The following is a 17,066-nucleotide window of genomic DNA, read 5'->3' on the forward strand; positions in this document are numbered from 1 at the left end:
GAAGACTCAGACTACACATAGAACAATAACTATATTCAAGCTATATTGTTGTAAACTTATTCTCACGTAATAAGACTGATTTCAAAGTGCATCGTTATTGTTAAAGGGACAGTTCACCCGAAAATGAACATTTGATGTTTATCCGAAATGTAGGTGACTTTGTTTCTAAAGTAGAACACAAATTATGATTTTTAGCTCAATCCATTGCAGTCTGTCAGTCTTATAATGTAAGTGGATGGGAATCACAGCTAAAACATACAATAAAACTAAAAAAACACACTCAAACTAATCCAAATTAAACCCTGCGGCTCGTGACGATAAATTTATGTGTAAAGAACGAAATGTTCATATCTGTGAAAATATATACAGTATTTCTATGTATGCAAGTAATTTTATTTATTGAAACAATTTCACATATATCTGTTTACACTGTACACAACATATTCAGTGAATTTCTTACAGTACCAGTCAAGATGTCTTCAGGTTAGAAATGTTTAATTATAATTTGGAAAATCTCCAATATTCTGAATTCCTCATTCATGTGATATTTCTAAGATTTTGTCTAATATCAGGTGACTGGTGTTTTGAGTAAGAGGGTCTTTATGAGCCACTGATCATTAGTCCTTATTACAGAATAAAATTACGATAGTTTTAAAATAGAAACAGACCACCATCCATTATCAAACGAAACCCGTTTTTTTTAATGATAAATGCAAATATAACAAAATAATCAAATAAAAAGCACAAGGCCAGGAGAACGGGAGTAAAACGTCGGACATGGAAACTCTTTATTATGAAAGATACATCAGAACCAAAGGGCAAAACATTCCCAGAGCAGCTCTCTGGGCTCTGAACACATGCACAGACACACACAAGGCATTGTGGGAATCAGCTGGAGGTCAGAGCGGCATGCGGTTCCCCTCCACGCTGATCTTCACCGCGTGACCCGTCTTCGTCAGGCGCTTGATGTCCGCGAAACGCCGCATCTGTTTATCTACTCGCGACAAACCCTTCTTCAGTGGAGCCTGAGAGAGAGAGAGAGAGAGAGAGAGAGAGAGAGAGAGAGAGAGAGAGTGAGTCAAAACACTGCGGAACATTATAACACAAGTCTAATAAAATTGAACAGAAAAATTAAAAACAAGAAAGTACTAAATGCAAAATCAAGTCAATTATAAAAATGATTTTAAAAGGGGGTGAAACTGACAAAACAACTAAAAAAGGAATTATTAGTAAATAAATTATACAATTATACCTTTTCTAATTAAATAAAAATTATTTAAAATAAATTAAAATATTAAATGACAATCATTTCCATTTATTAATGTTAACAAAAAATATTAAAACAAATGTTTATAAAACATTCATATATTATATAATAACTTTATTTATAATAAGTGTTTTATTATGATAAAATAATACATTATAATTAAATTATAATACAAAATTAGAATGAATTACAAAAGTTATACACTATTTTTATCTATAATAAATAAAATAATATTAAATTATGATGACTTTCATCAATTAGGATTAATAAAAATATTGAATAATGAATTACACAAATCTATAATGCATTTTGAAATTACAATAATAAATACATTTCATAATAAAATATGAAATTATAATTAATAATAAATTATATACTACATATTTAAATGTTAATAAAATATTTTCAATTAACTTCAGCGATTTTCATCACATTAAGCATATTTATATAACAAATCGGTTAAATGGTAGAGAATTTAGTCAATGAAAAAAAAAAACATTAACAGGCTTTAGTATCTAATTAAAAAAAACTGAAACCTACTATAAACAAGAAGCAAAGAATTTTCTTTTTTGAAAAATACACAAGAAACTACTAAAAGCAAAATAAAGTCAAACAAAAATATGCACTTTGCTTCTATAAACCCAAAACAATTAAAAAAAAAAAAAAAAACTATTAAAAGTTAGAAAAAAAATCAACTGAAAACACATCTTTTAAATGGATACTACTACAATAAAACACTAGGTAACTTTATATATTTACTTAAAAGACAAAAAAGGAAAAGACAAAATAGTAAGCTGTAAGGAAGTAAGTAAATAAATAAATGAATATATGAATTAGAAAATGATAAATTAATTCTGCAATCAAATATGAGCTTTTGTATTTATTTAAAACAAGAAAAAAAATTAAAAACTAAAAAAGTCGTCAAAATATGCATTTGGAAAAAATAGAAACTACAAACGAAAAACGAGCCAATTAAAACAAAAACCAAATTAGCTCATAGAAGCCAAAAAAGAAACCTGGCTACTACTTCAATCAAAGTCAAGCCAGCTCAAAACACACCGGGCTGTTATTATACGTCATGTTCTGGAGCCGTCGTCTCAGTAGCATGAACATGAAGCGCTGGAGTTCAGCGGACTGGTCATGTGACCTTCACAGGAACGCTAATGTTCTCACACACACACACCACGGTAACATCATCCAAAGCCACTTGAAGTGGTGTTAGTTGGGCGTTGTGCAGGGTCATGCAGACACTTACTGCCCCCTCAGGCAGGAGCGTGTAACTACAGCGGCATCCGGTTTCCCTCAATGCTGATTTTCACGGCCCCCTGCGGCCGCCGCTGCTTCCTCTGCTCCGCAAAACGCCGCTTGTGTTTCTCCAGCAGGCTGAGGCCCTTCCTAAAGCTCCTCTACCAATCACACAACAGTAAAATCTCCTCCACCAATCAGCTCACGAGGAGAAAAACCTAAGCATCATTGTACTCTCTATCCTGCCTCACGCTTCCTGTGCAGACTCCTCCCACTCTTTAGTGGAGCATGAGACGTTAAGCCCCGCCCACACACATGCCCCGCCCACTCACTCTGTTTGAGTCCACATCCACGTTCCATTTGGGCCGAACCACGTAATCTTTATTGGAGGGCATGGGCACACGAGCTCGAGCACAGAAACCCGGGTCACCCGGCCGCAACGCCCTGAAAATAAACATAGAGAAATATTAGATCACATAATCCAAACTCATAATCACGGCTTACATTACTGTAAAAAAAAGAAAATTAAATTATAATGAATTACACAATTTATATAATGCATAATTTAAATTATAATATAATAGACTTCCTTGAAATAATAAAATATTAATTGATAATTATTTTTTATGAATTAGCATACACAAAGGAGTTACACAAATTATATAACACATCTAAGTTATAATTAATGCATTTCATTGTAATATTACAATAAAATAATATATTATAGAATATAAAAAATTCATAAATCATATTTTTTAATCATAAATTATACAATTATAATACATGTTTTATAATAATTCAAAAGAAATATTTAAAATAATATATTAAAATATTAAATTATAATCATTTCTATTCATTAGAAATATTAAAACAAATATTAAAACAAATGTTTATAAGATACATTCATATATATATAATAGATTTTTAAATCATTTTTATTTGGTTTATTGTGATAAAATATTAAATTATAATCATAAATTATAATGAATTACAAAATCAATTATACAATATATTTATATACATTAAAAAAATTATAATAAAATAATTTATATAAAATTATGATCACTTTCATTAATTAGCATTAATAAAAATATTGACTAATGAATTACACAATTCTAGAATACATTTTGAAATGACAATAAATACTTTCCATTATAATAAAATATTAAATTATAATTACTAGCAAATTTAAAATAAAAAAAAATACTTATATACTACATATTTAAATGGTAATAAAATAAAATTCAATCAACTTTTCATAACATTAAGCACAATTAATATAACAAATCAGTTAAATTGTAGGATATTTAGTCAATAATTTAAAAAAAAACAGGCTTTATTATCTACTTATGATCTATTTCTGCACATGTCATCATGATGCTGTGGAGAGAAATATGATCGAGGTGTTCTTGACGGGTTGTGTGTGATTCAGTGAAATACTCACTTCTCCTCTCCGGTGAGCACTTTCTCCAGATCTCTGCGAGGAGTCTGTCCTCCTGAGCTGTGGGAGGAAGCAGACGGAGAATGAGCCAATCACACGCATCCGCTCACGTCACATGCTCTCAGGCAAACGTGCGCTTGCTCATCTGATCCACACCAGCAGGGTTTGATCACACACACACACACACAGTGCAGAGACTCACAGGCTTTCAGTGTTTAACAAACGTAAGATTAGAATGAATGAAAACAGGGTGATGGAGAGGACGAGTCTGGGGTTAAAGGTCAAGACACAGCACACTCTCCACTGCTGAGACCGACGGAACACAATCTGACTCGAGAGAAAAGAATCTGATTCAACTGAATCATACTGAACAGACGGATCAGTTACAGCAGAAGCTGACTGAACACAATCTGATCCAGCTGCACCATTTGGAGGGAAAAAAATTATTAGCAATTTTTCTGATAAAAAATTAATTGAGACTTAAAATGTGAATTTTTAATTAAAAAAAAAAAAGCTCCAAGCTTGCTGTGCTTATTTGTAGGTTTAAACAATTTAATAATAATAATAATAATAATAATAATGTAATTTTAAAATAATTTTGAGAAAAAATATATATATACTTTTCTTCTTCTTCTTCTTCTTCTTATTATTATTATTATATAATTAAACAAAAATAAGTTACACGATTACATAGGAAAAATCTAGAAAAAAGATAAAAATTAAGATAAATATTAATATTATTATTAAATACAAATATTAAATTATTATTGCAGCATTTCACAAAATCTGGTATTAAAGATAGATGACAACAACAATTACTTTTATTTACACTAAAATATATAATTACAATATATTTATGACTATAATAATATCTATCTGTTAATTTCTTTTTCAAACACAATTAACAACATTATTATTAAATGTAATTATTATTGTTGTTGCTATAAGAATTATTATTATAAAATAAAAATATTAGTATAAAAATATTATTGCAACTTTTCTACTATTTAATAATTATAATCATTATTTTTGTTTTAATAAAATAAAAATATTAGTATAAATTGTTTTAAATACAATTTTATTTGTTTTAATACAAATATTTATGGAATTTACAGATATAATAATAATAATAATAATAATTATTATTATTATTATTTTCTTTTTCAATTTAATATTGATTTTTAATTTTTTTGTTTTTTATTTTTATCGCGGAGCTGTTTTTATATGTGTGTGATATGTGAAGATATCATGTTATATAAGAGTATGTTTTTACAGAACAATTAAACAGAATAGAATAGAATAGAATAGAATAGAATGATTCACACACACATCAGTGTTAGAAACATTACTGATCTTGAGACGGTCAAGAAGGTTCGTGCTCAACACACACACACACACACACACACACACACACACAGAACCTGCGCGCCGGGGAAAAGACGTCTGGCTCTTGCTGTCTCTCAGACGTCTGGGGCTCACTTACACACACCACAGGAAGAGGAAGGAGGGACAGAATGACAGTGAGGAGTGACAGATGATTGACAGACGGAGAGCGTGTGTGTGTGAGTGTGTGTATGTGTGAGTGAGTGAGTGAGTGAGTGTGTGTGTATGTGTGCGCGTGTGAGAGAGTGTGCGCGTGCGTGTGTGAGAGTGTGCGTGTAAGTGAGTGAGTGAGTGTGTGTATGTGTGTGTGAGTGAGTGAGTGAGTGTGTGAGAGAGAGTGTGCGCGTGCGTGTGTGAGTCTGTGTGTGCAAGTGTGTGCACGTGTGTGAGAGAGTGTGTGCGTGCGTTTATGTATGTGTGTGAGTGTGTGTGTGTGTGCGCACGTGTGAGAGAGTGTGTGTGTGTAAATGTGTGTGTGTGAGTGCGAGTGCGTGTGTGAGTGCGTGAATGTATGTGTGTGCATGAGTGAGTGAGTGTGTGTGTGTATGTATGTGTGTACGTGAGTATGTGTGTGTGTGTGTGTATGAGTGTGTGTGTGTGTGTGTGTGTGTGTGTGTGTGTGTGTGTGTGAGAGAGTATGTGTGTGTGTGTGTGTGTGTGTGTGTGTGTGTGAGTGTGTATATCTGTTTGTGTGTGTGTGTGTGTGTGTGTGTGTGTGTTACCTGAGGCGTCTGCGCGGGGCGATCTGCTGGTCCAGGTCTCTCTGCTCTCTCTCTTCTCTCGTCATTCCCTTGTAGTTGGATGATAAACCGAAGATGGGCCGAGACCACTCGTCTGCACACACACACACACACACACACACACACAAAACCAGGGCTTGAGAATGCTCTCAGAGCAGAACCCTTATTTGAACGTTTCTGTTCCAACGTTCCTCTGCATTATTGTCGTTCTCAAACCGGTTTGCATAGAAAAAATACCGGTTAATAATGTTATTTTTAAAACTTTTTCTTTGCTTATAATAATAGCAAGCCTAATAATAATAATAATAATAATAAAGTACAGCATTTTCTACTTTAAAAAGAAAAAGCAAAACATTCAAAACTGTCAAGATTTGCAAAATAAATAAAACTATTTTCTGTCATCTCGTTTTCCTTTCCGTAACCTTTGGATCGCATCACAATAAACTCAAACCCAGCACATTTTTTTTCTTCAATGATTTAAGTGAAAAACATTTTGTGTGTAGGCCAATATAGGCTGTTCCTTTTTATGTAAGCCTGTAGTTTTATTCTAGTGTTTCCATTGACAGCAAAGTTAAAATATTAAATGGAACGATAGAACAACGTTATTAACCGGTTAATGGCCATTTCAAATATTTGATTCTGTTTGGAACTATAAGATTTGATTTAGTTTGGGTTTCTGGTTCTGTTCCTGCACAGAACACTCAAATCACTGCAGGAACACACACTCAAACAGATCCAGGAATGGTAAAGACGAGGTGTTCGTACTGATGAGTTTGAGCGCGAGGTCTTTGTTGGGTCGAGACTCTTTGGGGTGTTTGTAGAGGTACATGACGGCTCGTCCGATTCCACTGAGCTTCAGTGTTTCCTGACTCACGCTGGGCAGCTGAGAACACACACATGAGTTGAAAAAAAATTAAATTACGCTAATCATCATAATCATAGAATGGAATAGAAAAAAAAACAGATTAAAAAAAGATAATAAATATAAATAAGTACATAAATATAAAAAATAAAAGTATATCCCCTAATTTAGACAAACACAGAATGTGATAAAAATATATTTAAAAAAAAATAAATAACAAAAAAATAATAAAAAAAAAATAATAAAAAATATACATAAAAATATATAAGACTATCTATATATATATATATATATATATATATATATATATATATATATATGTGTGTGTGTGCGTGTGTGTGTGTGTGTGTGTGTCCTCTGACTCAATCACAAAAAATTATAAATATGAAAAATAAAATCAATTGAGACACTAATTAATAATAGTAATAAAAAAATAGTAATTATAATAATACTAATAAGGCAATACTAATTTGTAAAAATAACAATAATCCAAACGTAATACACATAAACTAATTATAATTAAATAAATCTAAATAATAAACTATTTAAAATAGTAAATAAAAAAATAAAACTACATTCCCTTGGTCAATAATAATAAATATAAAAAAATACAAATCTAAATAATAATAAACCATTCAAAGTATAAAAAATAAATAAATAAAACTACATCCCCAAGCTCAATACACAAACACAGAATGTAATAAAAATCATGTAATAAAAATATTAATTAAAAATATACAATAAATAAAGTAAAAATATAGCCCCTAAAAAACAAAAAAAAAAAAAAATTATATTATATATATATATATAATATATATATATATATATATATATACATACATACATACATACATACACACACACACACAGAATGTAATACAAATACATACAAAAAAACATTTAGGCCTACATAAATTTGACTAATACTACTGGAAAAATAAAAGTAAAATTACAAGTAAAAGTAGAAGATTACAATATATCTCTACCTCAACAGACAATCATAGAATGCAATAATAAAAATATATATTTGAAAGTGTTAAGCTGGTGCAGACTGACTTCCTGCAGGATCTTGAGGAGCTCCTCTCGTATCTTGAGCGCTGGGAGACTCCTATCCGGGAGAGGACTGATCCACTCCTTTATGGCCATCATCACACCACTGTCTATGAACGTGTCCTTCAGATCCTGCCTGCACACACACACACACACACACACACACACACACACACACACACACACACACATTTAAACCAATGGAAATTCAGTTTGCGTCTGTCCTGAAACTACAGCGAGGTGAACACACAGGAAGAGGAAACACTCACTTCTTCAGATGCATCACCACTGTGGGCAGCAGCATGAGCTTCTTCAGAGCCGGTTTCTTCTGACTGTTCAGAGTCCGGTCCTCCTGAAACACACACACACACACACACACACACGTTAAATGTTTTTAAAAGAAGTGGATTCCATTTTTTTAAATAATCAGGATTTTTCTGATGATTAAATTAAAATTGTAGTAGAAAGCATGTCTAATTGACTCATAAAATGAAACTTATACAACACGATTTATTAAAATTTGAACAAAAACTAAACTTTTAGGGCCTGTTTTTTTCCCTCTAAATCTCATTATCTTTTTCTTTTTGTGGTTTAATATTCACTGACACTAGTCCTTATTGAGATTTGATCCATTTAAATATTTCTAGACTCCATTTTAAAGGGTTCAATTAAATTTACTTGCATCACAGAAATTATACTTCTGCTCAAGGCTGCATTAATTTGATCAAAAATACAGTAAAAACAGTGAAATATTTTTACAACTTAAAATAACTGTCTTCTATGTGAAAATATTGTAAACTGTAATTTATTTCTGTGATGCGCAGCTGTATTTTCAGCATCATTACTGCAGTCTTCAGTGTCACATGATCTTCAGAAATCATTCTAATATGATGATTTACTGCTCAAGAAACATTTCTGATTATTATCAATGTTGAAAACAGTTGTGCTGCACAATATTTTTGTGGAAACTGTGATAGATTTATTTGTGTTTATTTGAAATAGGAATCTTTTGTAACATTATAAATGTCTTTACGGTCACTTCTGATCAGTTTAACACAGTCTTGATGAATAAAAGCCTTCATTTCTGACCCCAAAGGTTTGAACGGCAGTGTAACCGAACTCCACATAAATCAGCAGCAGGTCACAGACGCTGTGGACGTTCAGCTATATATAACACACACACACACACACACACACACACACACACCTCTGCAGCTTCGGTCATTTTGGTGATCATGGCGCTCACGACATCATCGGCGTCACTGATGAACGTCCCTCCGTCTCGATTGCGTCTGCGTTTGCCGCTCTGAGCTTTCTTACGGGCCAACATGATCTCAAAGTCTGACATGAAGGACATGCTGAAACACACACACACACACACACACACGATCATCATCTGCATGTCAAAAGACTAGGGATGACACGATTCACTCAACTCACGATTCAATACATGATTCTGATTCAACGATTCGATTTTCTCCTGATTTTTATTTTTTTTTTTACAAAATGAGATTGCAGATATTCTACAGTAAATGAGAAGGTGTCCTTTCATTAGGCTACTGCTGAACATTTCTCTGTCAAATTGAAATGTAACGAAACTAAATTTAAATTTACTCTTTTCCTCCTCTGTCCACGTCTTCATCTGAATCAGAGTCGTCCTCCAGTCTCTTGTGTCCCGGCGCCTGAGTCTGCGGCCGCTCGGCCTCCAGCTCCTCTTGATTGAAGCCCTGAACACACACACACACACACACAGGGTCAAAGGTCAAGAGAAAGTGATGTGTGTGATGTGACAGACTGATAGATAGATCAGAAATATTAATGTGTGCTTACTGTAAACTCCTCCTCTTCCTCCTCACCGGACTCTCCGAAGATGTCTGCGATCATTTTCCTGAGGAACAGAAAGAGACGGTCACACACACACACACACACGGACAGAGAGACTGATGAAGAGCGCTACTGACTCTTCCTCGTCGTCGCCGGACTCGCTGTCGCTGCCGAACAGAGCCTTCTCGTCCTTCGTCCCTGCGTCTCTCTTCATCGTGTCCTCCTCATCCTCGCTGTCTGAGCCCAGCTCCTTCAGTTTAGCTGCTAAACTCTTATCAGGAGCTCCAGAGCCGTCATCACTGCCGGAGTCTTCATCATCAGACACCAGCCTGCTCTTCTTCACCTCTGCAGAGACACAGGCACCACCATCATCATCATCATCATCATCATCATCATACAGCGAGAGTTAACCGTAACTCTACCTTTCTCCTCATCTTCATCACTGTCTGACAGAACCGCCTTCTTCCTCTTCACTGAAACACAATTCAACCAAAAACTGTGAGTTTCATTTATAAACTTAATATTATCATTATAATGATTATAACAATACAACTAAATTGAAATAAGATTAAAATTACATTAAAAATATTAAAAGTAATACAATATTATAAACCATAATAATCATAGTAATAAATGTATAATAATATTAAAGTAATATAAATAATTATTATAATAGTTGAATTACAAAATATAAATGCAATACTACATATATATAAAATAATTTATAATTTTATAATCAATGTTGTTATTCTTAAAAATATATAACATTATTAGACTTTTTTTTATAAGTCAACTTATAGCATATTATATAAATATTAATATTAACAACAATAAAATAGTAATTTATAAATATTACAGAATATAATAAAGGAGCACATCTGTAAAAATATATGCAGAATATGACTGCATTATAAGTATAATATTAATAAAATCAAAACATAATTTTTATATATATATATATATATTATATATATATATATATATATATATATATATATATATATGAATGATAATGTTATATATATATATTTAATAATTAAAATATACATATTATATATATATAATATGTATACTATAATTACATAAATATATAAAACATTATCATATTACAGTAAACTTATGACAGAATATTATAAACAATATTATTAACAATAATAAATTAAAATAGTTGAATACAAGTATAATACAGAATTTATATAATTATCATCATCACTATAATATCTTTAAAATATAATAATATTAATACACACACACACTATACATATACATATATATATATATATATATATATTATATATATAGTATAGATATATATATATATACACAAAAAAAAGTATTTATTTTATAAATAAATATTATAATACATGTATAATACTATTTATTACAAATTAATTAAAAAAAATTAATCATTTAGAATTATATAATACTGAAAGTCGTTTCTGAGTAAACAAACATACCAGGCTTCTCATCTTCATCACTGGCCAGAGCCCGTCGTTTAGGCCCTTCATCCTCATCACTTCCTGCTTCCTGCTTCGGTTTCTCCTCTTCTTCATCACTGTCTGAGTTCATCACAGCTTTCCATTTTCCCTCTTCCTCCTTCTTCCTCCCCTCCTCCTCTTCCTCCTCTTCTTCTGCATCAGAGTCTCTCAGAGTCTTCTGTTTGGGTTTGTCCTCGTCTGAATCGCTGGCCGCGTCTGATTTAGGGCTGTGTCTCTTCTGTGTTTCCTCCGGCTCGGAGTCGCTGGCTAGGTGTGGTTTCTCCTCTTCCTCCTCGATGTCCGAGGTGCTCGCTCTTCTCTTCACAGGAGAGCTGCCCTCCTCTTCCTCCTCGCTGTCTGCGGGCCGCGGCGGCTCGGGCTCTGAATCGCTCGCGTCTCCTCCTCCTCGAGCCTCGTGATCCGAGCCGCTGTCTGCGTTCTCAGACCTCCGGTCGTGAGCGGCGTCCTCGTTATCACTGCCTTCATCCTGCACGAGCAGAACAACCACAAAACAACGTTCCAACCTTATTTCATCCAGGAGCTACTTTAAAAGATGAAAGCGGCTGAGAGCTACCAGTGTTATACAATACTTCTTAAACAATGCATCAATCCAAACTGTTATACACGGCGTTGCTAAAATGTGCTGAAAGTAGGGTTGCAAAAAGGAGGAACATTTCCAGTGAATTTCGGAAATATTCCAGGAATTTGGAAACTTTCCAGGATTTTTTTTTTTTTTTTTGAATATTCCAGGATTTTTTTTTTTTTTTTTTTTTTTAATTATTCCAGGATTTGTTTTTTTTTTTTTTTTTTTTTTGAATGATTCCAGGATTTTTTTTTTTTTTTTTTTTTTAAATATTTACCGTTTTTTGTTTTTGTTTTTTTTTTTTTTTTTTTTGTTTTTTTTTTTAATATTCCAGGTTTTTTTTTTTTTTTTTACGTTTCTGGAAATGTTCCACCCCTTTGCAACCCTAGCTGGAAATATTAAAAAAATTACCGATACACACTGAAATCATTTTGTCATGTTTTAGGAGAAAAGTCAACAAATAAAAGTAGCAGCACTTTTTTTCCACTTTTGCATGTTCGCATAAATAATGAAATAAGACCAAAAAAATGCACAGCCACATTATAAACTAACAAAAAATATGTTATCTACTGACATGAACTACATTTTCAAACAAAGCTTTGACCATTTGTAAAAATAAAACTATAACACATCGGCCTTTATATCTTTTTTTAATAAAAAAATAAGAGTCGGAATGATAAATTAAATTTGATCTGCTTCATAAAAGCTAATGTGCTTTCTAAAAATCACCCGTTAAGATTTACATTAAAAGTGTGTTCTGATTTTCCCATTGGTCTGAACAAAAACAGGTCAGACAGATCGAATGAAATTGTAAAAGCACAGTTTGCCAGCAGGTGGCGCTTGTGAACAGCAGAACAGAGTACAGTAGCATCCTCACATAACTTCATATATTCTTTCACATAATTTCCCTCCTTCAGTCATGCTTTCACACAAACCGAAACTACTCTGCGTGAGACTCTCAATAACTTTGATTAAAGCAGAGCTGTATTTACTGAGAGTTTTTCAAATCCCGAGAATCAAACACGGGTTTAATGAGAATTAAAATGCGTTACGGGATAATTAAAAAAAAATCCAAACCTCAATCAGACCTCGAGCGACAGCACCGTGCTGTAGACCCCTGATTAACCCTCAGGTCCGAGATCTGGATGAGTTTGTTTCTTCATCAGATTTGGAGAAATGTAGATGTTGATTTAGTGTCTCTAAGGTGGATGCTCTGCAGTGAATGGGTGCCGTCAGGATGAGAGTCCAAACAGCTGATGAAAACATCACAATAATCCACAAGTAATCCACACCACTCCAGTCCATCAGGATTACTTGTGGATTATTGTGATGTTTTTATCAGCTGTTTGGACTCTCATTCTGACGGCACCCATTCACTGCAGAGCATCCATTGCTCATCCTGATCTCGGACGACCTGATGGTCAATATATTTTATTTCTTGAAGTCGAGCACTAAACCCAAATCCCCAGACTGACCTCAGACTGCGGTGACGCGGGTCTGGCCTCCTCCTGCTCGTCCTGGACCGGAGTAGCGCTGCCATCATCTGAACAAATACAAACCCAGAGTCTCTGTACTGTGATGCATTATACAGTAATTGACACACACTGGTGTTTACACGGTGCACCAGGGGCGGCGTTAGGGATGGGCTAAGGGGGCTGGAGCCCCGAATGTTTTTATTACCACCATGCCATCAATGAATTTTCATGCCCAATAAAGTAATTTATATTAGAATTTAAATAAATAAATAAATATCTCTCGACTCTCACGTCTACAGTGTCTGTCAATTTACGCGTTGTCATTCACACCCGACAAAAACCGCCCACTGAGTCTAGTGCTTCTGACTGACATGTAAACTGGCCAACCATCGATGAGCGTCTGTACGATCCAGCCAACGATATGAGATCTTTTGGAGCCAGGCGTGTAGTATTTTACTAGATCAATTTATTTAAAAATTAAAATGGATATTTCAAAATTCTTCAAAAAAAAAATAAAGGAAGTAAAACACCCCCAACCAACACTTGAACGCCAAGATACAAGAGCTTCAGGTATCTGTGACTTTTAATCATAGTATTATATTTCTTTTTCGGTTTTAAATTGTGTCTGATTTAACGTTACATGTTGAACATCTAACACTTAACGGTTGCGCAGCACAGTCTTTAGGACACACACACACAGTTATAATGTTTGTTTAGCACGGTCTGTGGCAGACTTTTCGTGTCAGGGCAACAATTCAATAAACAAGATAATAAAAAAAGACATATATCGCAAAGGAAATGGTTCCAAACAAAGCATGTTGTTGTGCTCTGCAGCAACACACAGCGGTGTTTACTGAATAAATTTGCGTGAGTAAATGATTCACTGACCCATTCATAAAAACAGTTGCTTACTTTTTTTTCAGAATGAATCATCTGTTTCGAACGAATCCATTAATTAAATGACTGACCGACTCACTCATTAAGGCAGTGGCTTAATGAAATCAAGACGATACACTCTTAAACTACCACCATCAATGCAATAAAGTGTTCAGACCGAAACGGGATGGAGGGAGGCACATAAAACCACTTTACAGTAAAGTTTTATTTATCATTAGTTACTTCATTACCAATAAACTAAGATTTTTTTTTTATTATTGCATTCATTCATATTTGTAAATCTTTTTTTTTTTTTTTTATCAAAATACAATTGTTCATTACAAAGAATTTTGAATTTTCAGACCATATGGACACTAACTAATGTTAACAAACACAATTTTACTGTAAAGCATTATAACAAAAAGAAAATTCAAAGCAAATGAAAAAGGCAAATACGCAAAGTAGAGAAGTGGGCACACTTTAAGAGGAGAATAGTGTAAAAGGGTATAGGGAGAAAAAATAGTGGGGAGAGAGTGGAGGGAGGAAAAATGAGTGGACAAGATTTATGGAGAAGAGAAAGGGAGGACATTAAAAACAAATGGAACAAAGAAGAGGAAAAATGAAGACATTAGATTAATGAGAATGATGAGATGACAGGTGTGGATAGAAGAAGAGAAAGGAGAGTGGAGAGAGGCAAGGAGAGAGCCCAAAAGGAGAGCTGTTATGATGAAAAGAAGAAAAACAATTGAGGAAAGAGGAAAGCAGGCAACAGCAAAAGTTAGGACAAAACTTTATGAGGCAGCCCACAGCAGAGGAATGATGCACAGACTTCAGTAGAGGGTAAGGTTTATCTGCTAGACTGAATAACTTGAATCTGTTTACTGTAATGCATAAACACAGAGATAAAGTCCTTTGTAGAGTAAGAGTATGTCAGTGCACTGCTTAATGTTTGCTTCTTATCCCTGTTCTACCAGGACGAGTGTAGCCAGTCAGGCTTGATTGGAAAAGAAAAGAAAAGAAAACTGAGAGTCAGCATATGTGTCAGGATACAAGGGATAAACTTTAAATAAAATGTTTTAAATTTGTTTTTTATATATATTTTAAACAAGGTAAATCTTTCTGATTTATTAAAATAAAAAGTCACATGGATTTTTATGGGCTAAGCCCCGGATCTCCACTCACCCTAGAACCGCCCCTGCGGTGCACTGTTTAAATAGCACACTTTCTCAGTCTAAATGACCAAAAACACGGTATTATCATTGTATTTGTCCAAAAAAAACATGAAAATACCGTGGTACTTTGATGAATTATATAGTAATGCGTGTTTGGTATAGTGCTACGCCGACGCGCATTAAAGAATACCGCGTTATTACCCAAACACGTGATGTTACCACGGTATTGTTGCGTAAGAGTCTGGAATAAGAAGAGTGTGTTGTGGTTGGTGTAAGGTCACCTGAGTGGATCTCCTCGTCTCCATCCATCTGGACCGAGCACAGAACCGCACTGTTTCAGTTTCTCCCGAACACACACACACACTCACACACACCAATAACAACAATAACCCCGAACCGGCGCTGAGCGGACGTCGGAACGCGACTCTTCTGTGGATCCGCGGGGGTCTTCTATATGTCCCGGTTTCTCCGCACGCACATGAGCTATTATTAGTTTATCTGCTGATATATTGTTACTGACTGCTAGTAACTGTCCGTGTTTTCCTTTCCTCCTCTAAAATGGTGTCGTCGCCACTCTGGGACGCATGCGTGCGGACGCGCCGACGCTTTAATATTACGTCAGTAAAAACGTCGTCATTTGAATGGGCGGAGCTTCGCAAACAGACGGCGGGCAAGAACTCCAGTCTAGTCTAATAACTTCAAATTTAGAAATCATATTTGCATTACTATTTATATATGTGTATGTGCGTATATATATATAATAAATAGCATCCAAAATAAAAGTTTTTGTTTACATTATATATATATATGTGTACTATGTATATTTATTATGTATATATAAACACACAGACATACAGTATATATTTTAAAAATATTTACGTTTATACATTTATATATTCATATTCTTATTTCCTTGTTACCTTGATTGATAGTTATTAATTTATTATATAATAAAAGTTTTTGTTCACATAATGTGTGTAATGTCTATATTTATTATGTATATATAAATGCACAAACATACAGTATTTATTTTGAAAATATTTACATGTATATACATTTATATATTTATATTCTTATATGTTTTTATTATATATAAATATATTTAATATAAACATAACATATTTCTTCTTAAATAATATACATGCATGTTGTGTGTATTTATATATACATAATAAATATACACAGTATACACACATATATTATGTAAACAAAACTTTTATTTTGGATGTGATTAATCGTGATTAATCATTTGACAGCCCTAATTCTTATATTTTATATTATATGTAAATATATTTAATATATAAATATAACATTTTTCTTAAATATATACATGCAAGTGTTTGTACTCATTTATGCATAATAAATATACACAGTACACACATATATTATGTAAACAAAAACTTTTATTATGGATGCGATTAATCACGATGAATTGTTTGACAGCACTAATATATATATATATATATATATATATATATTATATATATATATATATATATATATATATATACATTTTTAGGAATTTAAACTAATATAATATAAACTAATTAAATAAAAATGAATTTCTTTTTGAGACTCCTGATTATTAATTTAATTAATATTTGTTTGATTTTCAGATGTTCAGATGCTTTTTGTTTATATTAAATAAATTACATAAATACATTAACAAA

The 17,066-nt window shown here is 33.0% G+C and overlaps 1 protein-coding gene across 3 annotated transcripts; it reads right to left on the reverse strand.

Annotated features, from left to right (window-relative positions):
* Positions 1–764: 764 nt before the first annotated feature.
* Positions 765–16,005, reverse strand: LOC109061582 (protein IWS1 homolog). Of its 3 annotated transcripts, XM_042740039.1 has the most exons (17): positions 15,678–16,005; positions 13,349–13,416; positions 11,270–11,777; positions 10,235–10,285; positions 9,950–10,157; positions 9,819–9,876; positions 9,603–9,715; positions 9,196–9,346; positions 8,258–8,340; positions 7,995–8,124; positions 6,842–6,959; positions 6,059–6,170; positions 5,375–5,431; positions 3,957–4,013; positions 2,845–2,956; positions 2,523–2,673; positions 888–1,025 (listed from the first exon to the last, which is right to left on the reverse strand). In XM_042740039.1, exons 1-16 carry the CDS (start codon positions 15,703–15,705, stop codon positions 2,548–2,550), a joined length of 1,980 nt encoding a protein of 659 aa, XP_042595973.1. In that variant the 5' UTR covers positions 15,706–16,005; the 3' UTR covers positions 888–1,025; positions 2,523–2,547. The 3 variants fall into 3 exon arrangements, with proteins under 3 accessions (XP_042595972.1, XP_042595974.1, XP_042595973.1); XM_042740038.1 differs by lacking the exon at positions 2,523–2,673 and having other exon boundaries at positions 765–1,025; XM_042740040.1 differs by lacking the exons at positions 2,523–2,673; positions 5,375–5,431 and having other exon boundaries at positions 765–1,025.
* Between the last annotated feature and the right edge of the window lie 1,061 nt (positions 16,006–17,066).

This window comes from Cyprinus carpio, chromosome B15, assembly GCF_018340385.1.
Source record: "Cyprinus carpio isolate SPL01 chromosome B15, ASM1834038v1, whole genome shotgun sequence".
Taxonomy (NCBI): Eukaryota; Metazoa; Chordata; class Actinopteri; order Cypriniformes; family Cyprinidae; genus Cyprinus; species Cyprinus carpio.